This window comes from Panthera tigris, chromosome A2, assembly GCF_018350195.1.
Source record: "Panthera tigris isolate Pti1 chromosome A2, P.tigris_Pti1_mat1.1, whole genome shotgun sequence".
NCBI lineage: Eukaryota > Metazoa > Chordata > Mammalia > Carnivora > Felidae > Panthera > Panthera tigris.
In genome coordinates this window covers 89,911,654-89,933,940 of record NC_056661.1, presented here as the reverse complement: position 1 = coordinate 89,933,940, position 22,287 = coordinate 89,911,654, and the positions used below count along the sequence as shown (strand labels likewise).

General features: G+C 39.8%; 1 protein-coding gene across 1 annotated transcript in view; it reads right to left on the bottom strand.

Annotated features, from left to right (window-relative positions):
- The window catches only part of GRM3 (glutamate metabotropic receptor 3), a 112,134-nt gene that overhangs the window by 56,334 nt on the left and 33,513 nt on the right, over positions 1 to 22,287 (bottom strand). The window contains exon 4 of the mRNA XM_015535133.2: positions 19,662 to 20,517. Coding sequence (XP_015390619.2) covers positions 19,662 to 20,517 — 856 coding nt within the window. The remainder of the gene's footprint in view (positions 1 to 19,661; positions 20,518 to 22,287) is intronic.

Here is a 22,287-nt window from a genome sequence, read left to right as displayed (position 1 = left end):
AAGGAAAGGAAAAAGTAGGCTATTGGATGGATGTCAGGATTGCCAACACTTCCTGAATTCAATCACAGTGACTCCATTTGTATCTGTTTTGTTTTTGTTTTTGTTTTATGTTTATTTTTTTATCCTGGGCGGGGGGGGGGGGGGAGGGTGAGGCAGAGAGAAAGGGAGAGAGAGAATCCCCAGCAGGCACTGCACTGACATACAGAATCTGATGTGGGGCTCAAACTCATGAACTGTGAGATCATGACCTGAGTTGAAACCAAGAGTTGGACGCTTAACTGACCGAGCCACCCAGGCACCCTTCATTTTTATCTTTTTTAAATATTTAAATATTCTTAATAGTGTTTAAGAAATAATTATGCTATTTTTTTAAAGAAGTTCCAAAACTTTGGCTAAGTAATCTTAAAGGTTCCTTCCCATTTTGCCAAAATGATCCACTTAGTGAGCTCTTTGGAAACCTCTCAGTGTATGGATTCAGATGGATGTGAGGTAGCATCCAGGACATAGTTCAGGGTTTCAGGAAATTTGCCATGGGGGCAGCAGACAGGTAAAAGAGTGTCACCCAAATTGCTGAATCTCTATTCATCTATTTCCATTGGTCTCTGAAGGTGGTACTTCCTACAGTGGGGACAACACAAGAAAGAAAAACCACATACCTAGGATAGAGAAACAAAAGCATTTCATGGAGTAATTTAATTCCTTTTGCTGGTTCTTTTAGGACTAGGCTAAAAATGGCTTCAAGTTCAAAAGTTGGTTCTTTATATCAAAAGTTGGTTCTTTATATTAGCAATTGGGAAAAAAATTGAAAAGACATAAAGCTAAATGATTTTTCCTGGCCCCTCAACAAATGTACTGTTGTCCCTTATCATGAACTTCTCCTCTAATGATGGCTTATGAAGCAAGTGGATAGCACCTCATGTGCTATAAACCAAAATTTATGGCTGAAATGTGTTGCTGTCAGCTCCTGCCCTCCCTTCCAGACTGCTTACCCGATGTTCCCCTTACGGTGAAATTCACACGAAAATAGATGTCGTGGGCAATTTTATTATGAGATCCAAACGAACAGGAAAAATGACACACTGGCCAGTGTCGATTAAAGATGCTCCCACAGGACAAGAAGCAGTATCAACTAGATGAAAGTTTGATGAAGTGGAAAAAAGGACTCATTGTTTTAGTGATACTAAAAAATTTTAAAAAATATATTCTGTGGTGATTTTATGAAAACAGATGGAAACTTATTCCAATGTGTATATTTATATGTGATGTGGTGTGTGTGTGTGTGTGTGTGTGTGGACAGAGAGAGAGAGAGTTGAGTGTTTTAATTCGGTTTTTCTTTAAAAAAATGAAGTTTCTTTCAAGGAAGTTCCATTCTTTGATCTATGACATAACTGAGGTCCAGAGAGCTTGGGCAACTTGCTCAGGGTCTCAGGGCTATTTAATGCACATTACCTGATTCTTTGTTCAATGTATTTCATTTATATCACAACACTCGGCTATATGCAAGTTACCTTCAATTAGAGTTATCTTCTATGACAAAGTCATTAAGCTAGGACTGGCTTCAGGAAAGAAGACATTTCCAAACGTACAGAGGAAATATTTTTAGTCAATACATTATATGAGTGGTTTCTAGTTTGGAGGAACCAAGTAAGGTTCCTTGTCAATCTTGGTGAATATAACCAGAATATGAAACTGCTCATGATACAGAATACATCAACATTGTTTTCTTCATAATGAAAGCAGGAACTATTCGCGAATTTCTAGCAGAATGCCATCTTTTCCACTGCACTTTATACCCATGGTATTCTTGAAAACAAAATTTGTGCTTGCTAGGTTACCAGATGTTAATGATGACCACATTCACAGAACGGCTTTCAATGTTTTCTTTCTCAGGCACTATTGAGCAGAAGTTTCTAGACCTTTTGACAAGGGATGAGACTAAGTAAACCACTACAGGCCAGAATCAATGCCATTTTCCCCAGAATAGAAAACCACCAAGGTCATCACAAGCCAAAGAACAGGAGATATCACCCTTGGATTAGAAGGTACTGGCTCTAGTTTTGGGATCTTTACAGTGTCTTGCATATTAAACTTACACAAATATTCACCTGATTTTAGAATGATTGATTAATTAATTAATTAGTTATAGCACAGAGAGTGTGTGTGCACATGGAGAAGGGGCAGAGGGAGAGAGAATCTTAAGCAGGCTCCACACTCAGCACAGAGCCCAATGTAGGGCTCAATCCCACGACCCTGGGATTATGACCTGAGTTGAAGTCAAGAGTCAGACACTCAACCGACTGAGCCACCCAGGTGCCCCTAAAATGATTTATTCTTTAAGTTCCTCTCAAGAGGCCTTTCCTGAGCTACTGCTTCCCTTCTCTCATGCCCCAGGGGGGAAATTGTATCACTTTCAATAATGATTAATAAGCACAGTTTGTTTGCAAATGATATAAAAATCAAACGAGATGCTGTATGTACGTGTGTACTCTTAAAATGTAAAGTACCAAATGAGTGATTTTATTGCCCTAATACTTCTGTTATAATTTATCTTAAGGCATCCTGCCTCATGGTATTGTTTCAAGATATATGCTTGTGTCTCCCAGAAGATTTGCAGTTGAGGGGTAGCAAGCACATCTTTTTGTCTTCTTTCCAGTCTCTGACATAAGAAAGATGCTTCAATAATTGTTGCAGAAATAACTTAATACTTTGATCAACGAAGCCCACACATGACTGTCCTATCATTAATAATAAATATTACAGGGATAGAAATAGGCCACTTTCTATCACTATTACGCACGAGAAGTGAAACAACTTGAGGATTGCCTGAAGTCATACAATTAGATTAGGGGTTCTGTGCTGCAGGGAAGACAGGTGCACAGAGAGAAGAATACTCTATTTATCACCCCTACTTTCAGGGCTAAGCAAACGTCACCCAGTGATTTTTTTTTTTCTTTTTGTAGGTAGATCAACAACTGTACTATAGGAAGTCCGGATGGGGAATGAACACGTTTCTACAGAAACATACTATTATTTTGGTAAGTTCCTTTGCCCGGTCTTGAGTTGGAGTATAAAAATTACAACTTAATATGAAAAGTAAATTCATCTGCGTCTCGCTGTTAATGTACAGCAGACAGAACTGATTTTGGTTCTAACTGAGTATCTTGAAAATTAAAACCAAAAAGCTTACTCGTTAGAAATTAAAGTGTCTTAGACTCCTCAGTATTTATAGAAGATCTGTATTAGGATGTCAACACTGACAGGCCTCTTTAGCTTTCTTTACTAGCTTTTTTGATGTGTAACCATAATTTAAAAATGTGCTCTATTCTAAATCTTTGATATGGCTCCTGTCATTTTTGTGGAGTTTCCTATGGCTTTTCACCTAACTCAGGGTAAAAGCCAAAGTCCTTATGAGGTTCTCCAGGCTCTGGACCCCACCACGTCCCTAGCCTCACTTCCTCCATGTCTTACATGCTAACTCTACCTGGCCACCCTGGCTTCTTTGCTTCCCCTCAAACACATCAAGTAGGCTCTCACCTCAGGCCTTGATATTCCCTTCCTGGGGATGTTCTTTCTCATATTTCCACATGGCTTGTACCCTTACTTCCTTTAGGTCTCTGGTCATATGTCAAATTGTCAGTGAAGTTTTCCCCGACCACCTTACTTAAGACAGTAACATCCAATCTGCCCCGTGTCCCCATGCCCCCCAACACACTTAGACGGGATTCCCTAGTTTACTCGCCTTGCTTTATATTTCTCTGTGGCATGTATCACCATGTGGTGTGCTATATATTGACTAGCTTATCTATGGAACATAAGCTCTGTGAGGGTAGGGTCTTTGTTAGGTTTCACTGCTTGATTTCGAGGGGCTGGGGCTGGGACTGATGTAAATAATGTTAGCAATAAATACTGAGTGACCACATGAGATTTACCTGCTTCTTCAAAGTCCACTTCTAATCCTTTTTTTTTTTTTCAGGAAGTCTTCCCAGTGTGAGTAAAATGTGGATTACTATCTTCTTTAACTATAACTAGAAATTTTAATCTTCCCAGAATCAAGAACACCTCAGTCATATGAAAGGTAAGGGCAAAAATACCATATCCACTAGTTCTGTTTGGCATGCAACATATGTGTCGTGTTTTCAGAATGGTAACAGCTGAGTCCTGGAATGGCTCTGTGGTTTGCCCCAAGCCTCAGAGCCAAGCAGTGGTAAATCTAGCAAAGGATGAACTTTGCTGACTCAGCGTCTCTTGCTCTGCTTAGTATCAGCAGTCTCTCCGTACTCCAACAACAAATCTAAGCAGATTGGTTTTGCCTCCAATAACATTTTTCCGCTTTATTGGACAGGTATTATTACCTGCCTCAGCTGGAAGCTGAGGGGACATATCACTGGATAATGATCAAAGGACATGAATTCTAATTCAGGAGGAGCTCTTTTTCTTTGACCTTGGGCAAAAGGTCACCTCTCCCATCCTCCATTCTCTCTTCAATAAAAATAATAAATAATAACATCTTCTCAGTCTAGTTCACAGGGGTGTGGCAAGGATCTAATATGAGTACATTTAAAAGTGTTTTAAAACTGATAAAGTGCTAGTTGACTTCCCAACTGTTATTAAGAGTCTAGAATTCCAACTTTTGGCAGTGTCTTCATTGCAGTTTCTTGACTGTGGGAACTCTTGCGATGACCCATCAAACCCGGGGGACAAGAAAATAAACTCCTTGCCACACTGTGGTTTGAGATCTGTTAAAAAAGGATGAGCCCGTGCACTCAAAGAATTGCACTAATCATTTCAACCCCTCATCTAGCAGTTTAGATCACTAAATTTAAACTGTGGCAGAAAAGTGGAGTGGAAAGCCGTGCTATCATGCTCTTGTTTTCGTTCTTCCATTGTCAAATTAACTTCGCTTCTACAGGTGTCTGTCAGACTCCTAAATATGGCCACAATATTTTAGATACAATTATGATATTACATTCTGAAGAAAAAGAAAACAAAGCATACTTTCCTTTTCCTGCTTTGCACTGTTTAGCTAGGGTACTAATTCAGCAGCAAAAGACCCTTGCCAGGCAAAAGACAGGCAAAATAACTTAATAAATTTCCATACTGGAAAGGGAGGAATTAAGTGGAAGAGGAGGAGTTGTCTACAGGATAAATCCGTAGGGAGAATGTAGGTGGCCAAAAGCAGTGAAGGAGCCCATCTCTGGAAATTGGCACTTTTGCTTTCCTCTTAGAAACATTTCATTTATATTTTTTCTGTTCAAAGTATTTCTGGAGATGACACAGAGTTCTTGATGAATAAAAATGAGGAGGATATAAATAACTGCATCATCCGAAGATTTGCTTTTGATTATTAAGAAATGATAAATTTTCTTCATTTTCTACTTTTATTAAAATTGAGATAATCAAGGTTTAGGATTTTATTAGACTAGGAGCATTTTAGAGAGAAAAAATTTTTTTGTCTAAAGAATTTTTTTTTAACGTTTATTTATTTTTGAGAGATAGACAGAGTGGGAGTGGGAGAGGGGCAGAGAGAGAGGGACACACAGAAACCAAAGTAGGCTCCAGGCTCTGAGCTGTCAGCACAGAGCCCGACGTGGGGCTTGAACCCATGAACATGTGAGATCATGACCTGAGCCGAAGTCGGATGCCTAACCGACTGAGCCACCCACGTGCCCCAGGGACAGAGAAAAATTAAAAAATATATATTTTTCTAATGTTTATTTATTTTTGAGAGAGAGAGAGAGAGACAAGCGAAGTAGGACGGGAGCTGATAGAAAGACACAGAATGCGAAGCAGGCTCCAGGCTCCTAGCTGTCAGCACAATATGGGGCTCGAACTCACGGACTGCAAGATCATGACCTGAGTCAAAGTCCTATGCCCAACCGACTGACCCACCCAGGTGCCCCCAGAGAAAAAATTTTTAAGTACCCCAAGAAGCTGGTACAGGGCTACCATGTGATTATCGGTGACTGGATAGCCTACAAACAAAACTTTGTATATAGAAAATTCTTAAGACATTCTAATTTGTGAAAATACCAAGGGTATTTTTAATTATGTTTAGAAAGAAAACTCGATTTGTGACGGGTACTATAAAACACACATGAGCACAATGAGAAAAGCTTACCAATACACCAAACAGACCCACAAAACCAGTAGGGGCTCGGATGGAAAGTCTGGAAGAGTTTCAGACCTGGTGTTTCTCCCCCTTTTCTAAATTATTTTGCCTTTAATTAACTACGGAGATTTTTGTAATTAGACTGAGAGCATGGGGTGACAGGGAAAAATGTAGTCGTAACATTTAAGACACAGTGACCTGTAGCTAGTACTTCTAGTTATTCCTCTTCCTCCTCTCCTTCTCCTTCTTCTTTTTGCAATTTACTATCGATTCTTGGAAATAACAGCATGATACTGCAAATATTGATCTCCTACAATATGATGCTCTCAGAGGAAGGAGTGAGATATATAACTGGAGGTCTTTGCATGAGTCATTCTCAATGGAAGATGCCACTATGGCAATTAATGAAAGAGTTAACAAATTCCTTTTTGGATAATGAACATTTTGGGACAATTGTTTATTATTACTGCAGCTGCACATAGTAAGCTGAGCCAAATGATGATGGGACTGTGCCCTTGTTCTAGCTACAAACTTGTTTTTTCTCCTTGGGAAACAATACTGGAAAATAATGTGTGATTAGGAAACAGTCTTGGGTTGGCTTGGTAGGCTACTTAGCTTTGCAAACTTGAGAAAGTCATTTAACTCTTTTGAGCCTCAATTAAATATATAAAACAGAGGGGAAAAGATATACTTGCCTGATGGGATCTTTATGAGAATTGATGAATGAAATATATAAAATGGTTATTGCCAGTCAGGTAGTGGTCAGTAAATGCTAGTTTCTTTTTCTTCCCCCCAACCCCCTTCCTTCTTCACATTGGAACTTCATTGGTTTCAGCTGAAGTTCAGGGTAAAGATGATAAGCTAGTGGCCATAAGCAATGTGAAAAGCCTTTTTTAGGTTTGTCGATTTATTTTGAGGGACAGAGAGAGATTGAGTGAGTATGTGCTGGGGGCGGGAGAGAGAGAGAGAGAGAGAGAGGGAGAAAGAGAATCCTGATGTAGGGCTCATCATGACCTAAGCTGAAATCAAGAGTTGGACGCTCAACCAACTGAGCAACCCAGATGCCCCTCTACATTTTTATACAAGAGAACTTGAAATGATTTAATCTAAAAATCAGATCAATATTTTACTATTTCAATTTAATTCTAGTTTCCAAAAGAGCTTTGAATTTTAACATAGGTTAAACAGAAATAAAACAATTGACAATTTATGAACACGTCTCTGTGGAATGATCTCTTCACTTGGAAAATCCTTTTCTTCCACCCTCCTTTTTAACAAATCTTAGTCACATCCAGTGTTACATCTTTTAGGAAACCTTTCCTGACTCTCTGCTCACTGCTGATCCCTCCTCTGTATGTACATATTATGCTACCAGACCCTTTCGAGGTGCCAAAGATGAACTGCTATAGTGTAAAAGCTATATTCTCATACTGATAGTACTAATTGTGAGCTATTTGAGAGCAGAAAGAACTTATATACTTATTTTTTTTCAACCTTTGTAGTATGTCACACTAATTCATACTGAACAGTAAAGATTCTTTGACAAGCGCACAAATCCTCCATATTAAAAAAATTTTTTTTCTCTAGCAGCGCTAGGAATTCCCAGTTCCGTTTGTGCTTTACCATGAAGAACAAATTACGTAAGAAGTTTGCAGTGGTGAAATATGAGATCTGTAACCAGCCTACTGAGTTCCATAGGGATGGAATGTCCAATCTTGTCTTAAAAATAAATCTGTGTAACCTAGACTAATGGCTCTCAAACTATTCTTACTTGGATTCTATACATGATAAACTCATTCTACAACTAAAATAAAAACATTGATCTTTTCTGAATCAGTTGACGAATTAAAGTCATACATTCAATTGCCTTAATTTTTCTACTATATTTTAAAAACTTCTGTTAATTCACTGTATATCTGCTATGAGGAATGAATGAATGGACAACTAGTCAGTTAATATTAATAGCCAGTAGGAGACAAACATCCATAGAGGAATTGTGTTATACTCATCAGAATTCTTGGTTATAAGGATGAAACCAGAGGGCAGTATAAAGAAAGCGAGTGACACAGGAAGCTCCTGAACTCCCCTCCTTCCATGGCCACACTGAATTTACAGTTATAAATGGAAACTACTTCTAAAGAAACCCAGAAAGCAGCTAAGACACATCTATAAATTGGGCAAACCAACAAACGAACAAAAAAAACCCACATTGAAATGGATAGGAAAGGCTGAGACGTACTCTTGCCATAAACCCCACCCCAAGCACAGCACCATACAATCAGGAGGGAACCCCCAACTCCTAGCTTCTCCCAGAGGAGTAAAGGGTTTGGACCCAGCATCTAGCATCTCATCTTTTAAGACTCCCACCTGGGGGAAGTGTCCCCCAAACACCTACCTCTGAAAGCCCACAGGGCCTGTATCTATAAAATCCACAAGACTATAGCAAACAGAGAAGCAGTTACTAACGGACAGCACTTGCTGCCGCTATTACTCCAGGGTTCAGTGTAGAGGGTCACACAGAAAACATCCCCTACCCAGTTACTCCCTGGAAGGGGCCTAACTACATACAATAAATTAATGAAATCAGAAATAGAAGAGGAGACATTATAACTGATACCACACAAATAAGAAGGACCATAAGAGATTACAATGAACAATCGCATGCCAACAAACCGGACAACCTAGAAGAATTAAATAAATTGCTAGAAACGTACAACCTACCAAGACTGAATCATGAAGAAATAGAAAATCTGAACAGACCCAATACTAGTAACGAGATTGAATCAGTAACCAAAAATCTCCCAACAAATAAAAATCCATGACCAGATGGCTTCACTGGTGAATTCTACCTACCAAACATGAAAAAAGAGTTAATACCAATTATTCCCAGATTCTTCTAAAAAATGGAAGACGAAGTATGAGTTCAAACTCATTTTATGAAGCCAGCATTACCATGATACCAAAATCAGGACACACAAGGACACACAAGAAAACTTCAGGCCAATATCCCTGATGAACATAGATGCAAAAATTTCGACAAGATATTTGCAAACCACACTCAATAGTACTTTAAAAGGATCATATACCACAATCAAGTGGCATTTATTCCAGGAACTCAAGGATGCTTCAACATCTGCAAATCAATCAGTGTGACATACCACATTAACAAAATAAAGGATAAAAATCATATGATCGTCTTAATGCAGAAAGAAAAGCATCTGACAAAACTCAACATCTTTTCATAATAAAAACTCTCAATAAATGGATATAGAGGGAAGTGCTTCAACATAGTAAAGGCCATAAATAACAAGTCTACAGCTAACATATTCAGTGAAAAGCTGAAAGGTTTCCTCTAAGATCAGGAACAAGAGAAAGATGGTCAATCTTTCTACTTTCATTCAACATAGTACTGGAAGTCCAAGCCAGAGTAATTAGGAAACAATAAAAATAAAAGGGATCTAAACTGGAAAGGAAGAAGTAAAACTGTCTTGATGTGCAGATCACATATGATACTACTATATAGAGAAAACTCTAAAAGCTCCACCAGAAAACCTGGTAAAACTAATCAAGAAGTTCAGTAAAGTTACAGGACACAAAAATCACTCTACAAAATCAGCTGTGATTCTACACACTAACAATGATATAGTAGAAAAAGAAATTAATAAAATCAGTCCCATTTACAATAGTTTCAAAAAGATGACATACGTAGAAATAAATTGAACCAAAGAGGTAAAGAATATGTACACTAAAACTATAAGACATGAATGAAAGAAATTAAAGAAGACACAAGTAACAGAAAGTTATTCTGTGTTTATGGATTAAAAGAATTAATATTGTTAAAATGTCCATACTACCCAAAGTGACCTATAGATTCAGTGCAATCTCTATTAAGATTCCAACGGCATTTTTCACAGAAATAGAAAAAAGAATTAAATTTGTATGGAACCACAAAATACTCCAAATAGCCAAAGCAATGTTGAAAAAGAGGAACAAAGCTGGAGGTATCACATTCTAATATCAAGTTATATTACAAAGCTATAGTAATAAAACAGTATGGAACTGGAATAAAATCAGACACATAGAACAATGATCAGAACAGTGAGCCCGGAAATAAACTCATGCATATATGGCTAATTAATTTATGGCAAAGGAGGCAAGAATATACAATGGGGAAAGGATAATCTCTCTAATAAATGGAGTTGGGAAAACTGGACAGCCACATGCAAAAGAATGAAACTGGACCCTTATCTTACACTGTACATAAAAGAGAAATGAAATAAATTAAAGACTTGAATATAAGAACAGGTACCCTAAAACTCCTAGAACAAAACATAGGGAGTAAGCTCTTTAACCTCAGTCTTGGCAGTGATTTTTTTTTATTTGACACGAAAAGCAAAGGCAACAAAAGCAAATATAAACAAGTGAAACTACACCAAATGAAAATGTTTTTGCACAGCAAAGAAAACCATCAGCAAATTAAAAGGGAGCCTATAGAATAGGAGAAAATATTTGCAAACTATATGATAAAGGCTTAATACCTAAAATCCATAAAGAACTCCTACAACTGAATAGCAACAAACACAATCCAATTAAAAATGGGCAGAGTAACTGAATTGATATTTTTACAAAGAACATCTTCAAATAGCCAACCAGTCCATGAAAAGATGCTCATCATCACTAATCATGAGGGTGATGCAAATCAAAGCCACAATGAGATATAACCATACACCTGTTAGAATGGCTATCATCAAACACACAAAATGTAACACGTGTTGGCAAGGATATGGAGAAAAGGGAACCCTTGTATGCTGTTGGTAGGAATGTGTATTGGTATAGCCACTATGAGAAACAGTACTGAGGTTGCTCAAAAACAAACAAACAAGCAAAAAAACCACAACCAAAAACCAAAAAACAAACATATTATCCAGATACCCCACTTCTCGGTATGTTTCCAAAGGAAATGAAAACAGGATATTGAAAAGATTATCAATACTCCCAAGTTCACTAAAGCATTGTTTACAATAGCCAAGATACGTAAACAACCTAATTGTCAAAAGATGAAGAGATAGATAAGATGTGGTATATATACTACTGAGTATTATTCAACCATGTGAAAGAAGGAAATCTTGCCATTTGTGACAACATGGATGACCCTGGGGGACATTATGCTAAATGAAATAAGCCAGACAAAGACAAACACTTCATGATATCATTTATATGTGGAATCTAAAAAAGCTGAACTCATAGAAACAGAGATTAGAATGATGTTTACCAGGTGCTAAGGGATTGGGGGAATTGGGGAGATGTTGGTCAAAGAGTATACACTTCCAGTTGTAAGATGAATAAATTCTGGGGATCTAATGTACAGCATGGTCATTACAGTTAGGAATATTGTATTTTATGCTAAAAGAGTGCTTCTTAAATGTTCTCACCACAAAAAAGTAATGGTACTTATGTGATAGGATGGAGGTATTAGCTAATGATACGATGGTTATCACTCTGTAATAAATATCAAATCAACACACTGTATACCTTACGTTTACAAAATGTTATATGTCAATTTTGTCTCAATAAAACTGGAAGAAAAATTTTTTTAATTAAAAAATTTAAAAATATTAATAGTCATACAACCACTAATCATACTTGGTTTGGCAGCTTAGCGTGTATATGAACATCATTTTGTATTTGAGATATTATTTTGGAAATGTAACTTATGGTCAATTCTGTGCTAGTAAAATTATTTAGAATTTTGTTACAGAATTAAGTTTTTAGATATTCTGAAATGTCATTTAGCACTATAACTTCTGGGGACCCTGCCACCTTATCAAATTCTAATTCATCTGAGGCAGTGGGATGAATCCTTTAAATATCGTTGTTTTGGAATAAACTAGATACAAATGAGTGTTTATACGAACCCCAGGTATAATGCTAGGGGTTTGGAGAAAGAATGTGAAGGACGACTATGTAATCTATCCTGGTGATAACACATACAATGACTAACGATACTATGGAGAATAGTTAAATGTTTAAAGAAAGAGGGAGATGAGGATTATGACCAGGCATTGAGTTCTTTAGTCATCATCCTCAACGCCTACCCCTCGGGCTGCAACATCACATCCTTAATTTTCCGAAGCTGTGTTCACTGCTCACGATTTTGTTAGGTCTTACTAAGCCCAACTCTGGGAAGGATCTCCCATAACCACCTGCTTCATTAGATGACAATTTAATCTTTTAAAATCTTCAAAGAGAAGTCCTCTTTTTCAGTATATGATGGCCATTGTGGTCAGAATTTTTTTTTTTTCTAAATCCATCAGAAATACTTCCTTTATCTATTTTGGTTTTCCAGTGTTCTCTTGAAGATGAGTAGTAGCACAAAGGTATATGTCAGTAGAAAAACAGGTGTTTCCAATTCAACTGAGATTAGAAACCTTTAAAGACCAGGTTATTGTGGGATAACACCAGGTGTTCCAAAGGTCAGGAACATAGGTTAAACTTATTTTTAAACTGTATGTTAGCTATAGTGTTAGAAAATGCTCAGAATATTTCCCTCAATCTCCAGACACCTTTGTAAGCGATATTCCTATAAATACACCACGGTGTCCACAAAGTCTAGAAACATGTAGGAGACAGTATATTTGTTGTACTTTTTTCTGATCAGCAAGGTGGGAGAATCCATTTCTTTTTTACTTCATTGGGGACTAGTACTTATTTTTTTTATTTTTTATTTTTTTTTGCTTTATAGACAGGATGGCTCTTCAAACGAATCAAGGTAAGTTAAGAATTATGAGATAATAATAATAGTAATGACAGCTAGGTGATAAGAATAATAAACAGCGGCAGCAGAAAGCTCAGGCCAAAGTGGAAAATGAGGTTTTCTAGAGGCTCCTGTTCTCCACTGTGTGACCTTAAAATGAGAACCATTTCTCAAGCTTCTAAGACACCAAAGCACAGATGCATGGCGCATAAACAAATAAGTAAACACATTAGTGGTGTCCTTTGGGGGTTTAGATCTTATTCTTGTGACCCCAGGAAGCTGACCAGAGAGAAAAGGGAAGAAAGAAGTACAGGATATTTATCTTTACATTTTGGAAATGCTTTTGATCAGCAGAGCTGGAACAAGTTTCTGTGCTTTTGTGGGAACTACAAATGTTCCAGGGGAGGAAGCAAGATCAAGAGCAGTTTGCTCTTTCAGGGACTTCAAAGCCCATTCATCTAAAGATGTGGCCATTACCATTTTGGCTTCCTTGCTGTGCCTTGGATGGCCCTGTACTTGTCAAGAGGAGAGTCTTGCTGGGTTGGGGCCAGCTCAAACATATTCCTTGGAGTGCAGTGTTCCAGAAAATCTGCCCTTCCTGGCCTGTGCTCTGTGATTACAGTCCCAACCAGGAGTGATCCTTGGACCTACTGGATGAGTCAGACACAGAGGTGAGTGGGACAGTGAGGCCAGATTACTCATTTTCTGCCTCTGCTCCTCTTCTAGGTGTGGAGAATTATAAACATAAGAACAAGGCTGCACCGTCCCCACCAGGCTCCAGGTCTCGGATCTCAGCAGCCTGTCTCCTTGCTGGAACCAAGAGGTGAGTGTGCCTCATCTCTCCATCCCCCCACCCCCAAAAAAGAAAAAAGCAAAAATGAGCAACAACGACATTAACAACAAAAACTGTCATTGCTGTGTGTCCTATTATCCAGTCCTATTATGACCACAAATCCAGCAATAATAGCGAGCCGTCCTCTTCCCTTGTAAGTCAAGTCCTGGGAGTGGTATTTGCTCAGTGAGTTGGAGATTTCTTCTGGGCCTAAGATACATAATAGTTTTCCAATTCAAAACAAAAGCTGGAACCAAACGAACACAAAATCTAAGCCAAGGCCTCAACATTACAGGCCCCAATAATCCTGCTTCTCTACTTGAGTCGCTCCATAAAGCAGGGACTGCATCTGTCCTGTTTATTCTTGTGTCCCCAGGTCCCAGCATGAAGTCTAAACCTATCTGTGGAATGAATGTCTAAATCAGGAGGTTGATGTCACCTACTTCGTTAAGTGGTCTTGGATAAATGTCCTATCGTGTCAAGTTCTCAATTTCTCCATTCTCAAACATTCCAGCCCACCAACACTTGCGAATCCACAGAGGAAGGTTCTGCGTGTTATTTCCGAGGGAATGCCTACTCGATAGCGGACGTGCCTTGGAGCCCCTCTGGCAGTATGTTCAGTAAGTGGGAGTTCTTCCTTTTGTTCTTTTGAATGGGGTGTACTTTAGTTACCACATCACTCTGACAGTTGAGTTCACTCTTATGTGCTTCAGTAAGTGAAGATAATAATGCTGACATCCTGAATTTCCACCTCTGTCAAGTGAGGAGTAGGGCAGGTTCATCTTTGAGGAAGGCCTTTTGTCACTCTATGATTTTCTTCTCCTCCGCTTTCTGGAATTCGTCTCAGGATAAAAAGTGACAGGGCTTTTACTCTACTGAGAACACACGAAAATGCCAGCGATACTGCATTTCTTAGGATGTTTAATGGTCCTCTCTGTTTCCTCTGTTTTCAACTGGCTTGGTAGTTTAAGCTTCCCTGTTGCATGCTGAGCACACGGAAATAAATGAGCACATAGAATTCAAAGTAATTTTGAAAAGTCAAATGGCAACAAGCATAATTCGCATTTAAATATTTCTTTCAGAATTCTCCACGACGTGACTCTTTAGATGGAAAAATTTTTTTACTGACAACAAAAAAATCACCTTTGAAAATTTTTTTATAATATCCTAAGGTTTAGATTCTAAGGCTCAGCTTCCAAAGTTTGGGTGTCTTATGAACCATCTCAGCTCCAACTGATTGGTAATGTGGCTCAGGATCATTAAAAGAATTATAAAGAGTAGCACAAAAAGAAACACATTTCACACCTATTGGTTGTCTTTCATTCCTTCAACAAACATTCCATTAATATCTAATGTGTGTCAGAAATGATTTTCGATGTTTGGGATCAAAGTCCTCAGCTTCCTAGGGTCCTTGGTTCCATATAAAAGAGGCCCTGGATCCAGTGATTTCAGCCCTGGATTTCAGTCTTTGTTATGCCACTAATCACATGATGACCTTGGACAGATCACCGTGAGTTGGGGGGACTTCATCTATAAAACAGGGATGGGTAAGAGATCCAGAGCTAATGCTGTTAGGTCTTAAATTGATCTCAAATACAATCATAGAACATAACTAAAGGACAGTGCTTAGATAAAAGCAGCCCATTCTAGAAGCCACATCCTTTTCTTTGTTGACATTCATTTGTTAGTGAATGCGATATATACATGAAGTTTTCCTGAAAAGAATGAATACATCTACTGATTGTTTTTCTCATTCGTCATTCCTTTAGTAGACATTCGTGGAATGCCCACTCTGCACCAGAAACTGTGTTTGGGCGTTTCAGATAAGAGATGAAACATATCTTCTCTGCCTCGAAAAAGCTCACAATCTAGTAATGGAGACAGAGAAGGAAATGTAAGTTTGGGTGTCAAGTGCTATTCGTAATCAATAATATTGACTGAGTGCTTATTATGCTTGAGCTACATCAGTGAAAAATTGATAATGATTTGTTTTCATGGAGTTTATATTCAAACATGAAGATCAAACACTAGAGAATAAACATGAAAATGAATGATACGGTATGAAAGAAAGTGAAAAAAAAAACATGGTGCATAAAAGAAGTAGAGCAGCTTAAAAAGAAATAGGGACGACCTGTGGTGGGGCAGGGGAAGCGAATTGCAATTTTCAGAAGGACTACCTGGTGGGCCTCCTTGAAAAGCTAACATTTGGGGCGCCTGGGTGGCTCAGGCGGTTAAGCGTCCGACTTCGGCTGAGGTCGTGATCTCGCAGTCCGTGAGTTCGAGCCCCGCATTGGGCTCTGTGCCGACTGCTCAGAGCCTGGAGCCTGTTCCAGATTCTGTGTCTCCCTCTCTCTGACCCTCCCCCGTTCATGCTCTGTCTCTCTCTGTCTCAAAAATAAATAAACATTAAAAAAAAAAAAAAGAAAAGCTAACATTTGAGTAAAGGTTTGAAGGAAGTGAGGGAATCACCTGGCCTTACGAATATGTGGGGGAGGGGCATTACAGGTAGAGTAGAGGAGGGGCAGTGGAAAAGCCCCGAGTTTGGAAACCAGGGGGTCTGGAGTGAAGTAAGAAAGAGGGGAGTAACAGGTGGTGACAGGAGAGTAAGAGGGACAGGGAGGGAGTGGATCCGGGAGGCCATTTGCAGGGCATTGCAAGGATTATTTGACTTTTGTTTTTGAGTGAAATGGGGGAACTCCCTAAGAGGTTATGAGCAGAGGGGTGACTTCCTGTAAGTTTTATTTATTTTTTAGAATTTTTTATTTGAAAGAGAGAGAGAGAGAGAGAGAGAGAGAGAGAGAGAGAGAGAAGGGGCAGAGAGAGAGAATCCCCAAGCAGGCTCCAGGTTCAGCACAGAGATCCCAACATGGGGCTGAATCCCATGACCCTGGGATCATGACCTGAGCTGAGATCAAGAGTTGGATGCTCAATTGACTGAGCCACCCAGGTGCCCCTGATTTAAGTTTTAAAAGGGCATTCTGGCTGTCCTGCAGAGAATGGGTTGCGGAGGCTGGGTTGGAGGTGGGCAAGAGTAAATCGATTAGGAGATTATTGTAAAATGTAGCCTAGAGATGTCGGTGGCTTGGACCAGGGTGGTAGCAGTGGAGACTGAACAAGTGAAGGTACTAGATAGGGCAGATGGGGATGGGGTGAGAGCGTTCTACATGGATGAAATAGACATGTACATTACATGTATGTTTTAGGCACAGAGGATACAAAGGCAGGATGTACTCGGAGAACTGCAAGTAGTCTTCATGAAAGGAAGGGTGAAGGTGGGGTGTGAGCAAAAGATGAGTCTAGGGAGGTAGACACTGGTTAGATCCGATGCCAGAAGAGCTCACTGTGTTGAAGAAGCTTTAACAAAGGATCGTTCTGCAAAATCTCTTTTGCAAAAGGAATATCGAAAGCAGGTTAACGTCAAGGATACGCATGTTGGCCAACGCTGGAACTAGCCAGCAGGAATATACCAAGGAACCAAAGAGTATTTTAATTTATGTCATTAAAATTCTCAGGGGCCTTAGCTCTTCCATCCTATAATGGCTAGAGCCCTTAGGGAACGGACTGCAACTATCCCTTGTCAGAAGAATCTTGTAGTAAATGCACCGAATACAAGCAGATGGCTAGAAGAGCGGTCGTTCGACCCACCTGAGCAAAGATTGTTCGCTGTTTACCATTGTGCTTAGTCCATTGTGTCAACATTCAAGGTAGAAAAACAAAGATACTATTTCAGAAAAAAATGTAAAACAACACCTGTTTTTCAACAGGTAACTGGGGGAGCCTTATTTTTTTAATGTGCATTTTTAGCTCCTTTAGCACTTCATTGTCCTCCCCCAGTAAGGTGTTTTCGTGTCCAATTCTCACACTACGAAGCACGATGGCACTGGTGGTTGGTATAAGTTCCCTCTCTTCTCTGTCATTTCAACCTGTGTCTCACCCTTCTCCTCTCTTCAGAGATGGAGAATGACTGGTGATGTCGAACAAATTGAGAACGCTAAAATAGCACTTTGTGGTCAAGTTTATAAAGCTGCACCAATTTGTAGAATCAAAGCCAGTAATTGAACAAGACAGACAAAAGGAAGATAATTCTGTTTCATTTATCTGAATAATGGCCTTATTGCTTCACTTTTCTTTGCCATTTAGGACTCAGGCCATGAAATGAAGGAAAATATTTTGGTTACATCAAATACCTTGCAAGGGCTCACTGAAATCTAAGAGTTCTCTTTATAGTAGCTGCTGCTGAGTGGATACATTTGTGTATTTGCATACTAAGGAGTAAGGAATGAAGAACAATAATAAGGTTAATGAATACATGTGGTGAATAAAGATAAATAATTACCCCACGGGTAGTCCGAAGTGGGGTAGGAAGGATGCTTATCTTATTTATCTTTAAGAATTAAGTGCATTGTAGATGCTATTTACAGATACTTGAGAAATTCATTTATAGTTAGAGTAAAGACATTTAGAGTAAAGGACCTGGCTGCATGGTCCTTTCTTATTTTCTGGAGATGGCAGTGGAAACTGATCTGGGATTTTGAGGTAAATATATATTATTTCTACATGGAATGCATCTGTGGGAGTATGGGACACAGAAAGAGTTTCATCTTTACCACCTATTACAGCCATTCTAATGGTAAGAAATAACTCGTAGATGAATAGGAGGAAATATTGACGTAACTGATTTCCACTACTTTGGCTCCCTCTGGGTAGAATGAAGAAAAGATGTGCAAAATGCAGGCTGGTAAATTTTGTGCTTATTTTCAAGGCTGGTTTAGGAATTAGAATTCTGGAATAGGAACCAATGATCATGGGGTCCTCTCTTAGTATTACCAGTGAGTTTTTAGGTCATTTGACTTCTGAGTGGTCATCTATAAAGATGACGTGGGAACTGCTGCTTATTCCACAGTATGATTTGAGCATACAAAGTTTCACATCTTGGGGGATAAACCAATTGAACCAGACTGTGCAGATTAGAAGGATGCCCTAATGGCAGGGGAGATTATTATTACTAGCAATTTAGGCAAATGAAAGCATTTTATCGCTGTACTATTTCTGGCATCAATTTTTTTGTGCCGTATGATATTACTTACAATTTATGATTTGGGATAAACTAAAGTCCTCAGAACCAGTACCTTAATGCACTGCTATTGCACGCGCCTTAGTAAAGAAATCAAACCTAAAAATTTTGTGCTTTTTATGTTAGTAATGCATTGAAATGCAATGCTATATTTAGAAACAGTTTACCATATTTGGAATCAAAGGAAGAGGAAACAAAAGCCACTTCAAATACACCTTTGCCTATTCACGGTATTGAAATGACTTCCATCAGTCTTCAATGTAGCTTACACTCATGCTCTCAGGAAAAGTTTTGTTTCATAACATCATTTGAGAAAATCCACATCTCTTAATGCCAACATGGAAACGTTTCTTTATAACAGACGAAATAAACTCAAATGCCTGGAAATCACCGTGGTCTGAGTGTTTTCCCCTTTTCCCCCCTAATTAAGCTCTGGGAAAACAGCGAATTTTTTTTCTCTCACCCACTGTGAAAGTTATTAGATTCTTTTGCTCAAATCACCCACAAAGAGGGCTTGGAAGTTCATGTTCCTTAGAGAGTTGCCAATTCTGCTAAAGAAGATTAAATGCCCATATCACACGTGTCATACCCTACGGCTAACAAGAAAGACAGCAAATGTGGCATAGCCTGCATGTAGGCAGTTACCACACGTCAACCTAGCCTGGGGAGCCTTTCAATTATGGGTAGTCTATCAGCCAAGATATTCCCTCAAAAATAAGTTAAGAACATCAGAGCCGTCACATTGCATCTTGGAATATTTGTGTAACAGGTTGAACCCTTTTTTGTGGCTCCGAAAGGAAGATTTCTGGGTCAGGGGCAGAGGTATTTGATTCTTGCTTGATTCCACCTGTTTATCCCATAGAAAATGAGGAAAGCTTTGCTCCTTGCTTACCTGTGAAGTTGATTTTCAGCAAATAGTCCTTGTACAACTTCTTCCCGTCCAGGATCTTCATAGCATCGCAAAGCTTGGTGGTGTTGGGACACAGGGTACGCTGCATTTTGTGCAGGGCGTGGGCCATGGCATACACCGCGTTCACCACAAACATGATCTTGGACTCTTGCTCGTAGTTGCTGCTGTCGATGGCCAGGTGCTTGTCGCACGCGCGCCGGTGGTTCCGCTTGTTCTGGAGGCTGCACTGGAACTTCTGCTCCCAGAAGTCCCGGAACCAGGGGTTGCGGTGGTTGTTGTAGGGGTTGAGGCTCTGGAAGTAGCGGTCGAACTGGCGGACGGGGTGCGAGGCGAGCTCCAGCGTGATGGCGCCGTAGGCCACGTGCTCGCTGCCCTTGACGATGCTCTCCTGCGCGCCCCAGCCGTCGCTGGCCACCCAGGTGAAGGAGGCGTTGGCGCGGCTGGCGGCGGCGATGAGCTCGCGCGAGTCGTCGCTGCGCATGAAGAGGACCACGACGCGCGCGTTGGGCTTCTGCAGCAGCTCGCGGATCACGCTGTCGTAGGACTTGCGGATGTTGGAGCGACCCACCTTCTCCGCCGTGGCGATGCAGATGTTGCGCTGGCGGGCTTCCTGCTCGAAGGCCTCGATGCCCGTCTCCCCGTAGTCGCCCTCCGAGGCCACGGTGGACACGTAGGTCCAGTTGAAGAAACGCAGGATCTCAGCCATGGCTTTGGCCTGGTAGAAGTCCGGGGGCACGGTCCTGGCAAAGTAATCATAGCGCGACTTATCGCTGAGTTTCGCGCTGGTGGACGCGTAGCTTATCTGAGGGATCTGGAAGAGCCTTAGCAGGTTTGCCACCTGGGGAGGGGGGAGCGGGGGTGGTGGGCGGGGGGGGGGGCGGGGGAGGAGGAGAAAGAGAAGTACTTGTTTTAGAAACCTTCTGGTAAATGCACGTGAAAAATGAACAATACCAGACTGTTTACCCAGCTCCCTTTTCCCCTCTGGATCGCGAAAGTCTTGCGTACCGCGTTGCCAGAAGCTTCCCTGCGCTGTGTTTTGGCTTCTAGGGAGCTGTTTCAAGTGGAAATGTTTATGCTTTGGGAAAGGGCAGAGTAGAGACATGAAAAGGGCAGTGCTCTCTGTGTCCTAGACTTTATGCTAGGCCCCGGGCAAAGATCGGTCCTGTTCAGGTGTCTTCAGTGTGGTTGGTTCAGGTTTCTGGGGTCCTGCTACAGCTCTGTCAGACAGCGAACTACAAGGGAATTGGCCAAACCGGTTTTTAGACGACTTGGCTGCGGTTGTGTAGAAAAAGCCTGGGTGTTGCCTGATTCTCACTTCCCCCTCTTTTGCTAAAAATGGCAGTCTCTGAAAGAGTTTAAATTGGGAACCTGATGCCACATGGACAGTCCAAATTAGACATTTATTATCTAGGTTAAGAGGGAAAAAAAAAATCAATTCTTTTTGGTCCACTCCAAATTTTGGCACATGCTTTTCTAAACTTCTGAAAAGCTTGACAAAATTTTCTTTGCTTTCCTTTTCCTTTTAAAATTTTGTTTCTCTTTAGACTATGTGAAAAGAAAGCATACAGATGCTATTCTTATGGCATTTTTGATTAAAAAGCAAGTTAGGAAGTATTAAAGACCTGATCAAGAAAGAACCGTCTCCTTCAAAATTTTAAGGCTTGAATAAAGAATTTAAATTTGTCATAATTCACCTACCAGGAGTAGTTCACTGATTTTTCAGTTCACTGAAAAAAGGAAAATGATACTAGCTTACCAAGGAGCATTTTATGCATTGAACGTTTGCATAAAAATTTATCTTAAAATCTCTGCACACGTTATATGTACATCTCATAATAAGTTTATTTTAATTTTTCCTGGATACTTCACATAGCCTGAACCCTCCTGTCTCTATACTGACTTCAGCTAAGTTACGTAACATACTAATTGTACTTTAATCAGCAACAACACTGAATATTCTGATATACTCTATGAGTACTTTGAAATTTTCCTTCTGGAAATTGTGGTTTCAGGTTTACATTTGACATGTAGGAAGCACAGCTTGAAACAGGCAGCTGTTAGCAAAGAGCACAAGTAACATAAAACAACTGACATCTGAGTCCTGATTAATCATCATTTCATCTGGCAAAGGAAACTAACAGCCAAGTTCATACACAGCCACACAGCATGTTCTTGGAGATCTGGCCTGCTATTAAAACCAACACTTGATATAGCCCAGAGCTATCAAAAATGTTTTCTATATCATTTCAAATCCTGGTCCCTCTCACTTAACTACAAATAGAACAGCTAGAAAATCTGGCATTTACCGTGCAAAATAAAGCAAATTTAAGGCCCAAATCTTTCTTGCAGTTGGTAAAAACCTGCTAAAAGAAATTTTAGGATACAGATAGATTTGGGGGAATAGAGGTAAGTGGCTGGGAGGCTGGGTGGATGAAGGCTAGTATGCCATTTATTTCTTCTTTTATCAGGACTCGGAGACCCTGAACAAAATGGCCAACACCGATTCATTTGAACATAGGAGTGCTGTTTGTTTACTCAGCCTGATTGATGGGGGAATAAGCAAGTACTGTCATTACTTCTAGACTGATTACCTGGCTTTCTTCGGATT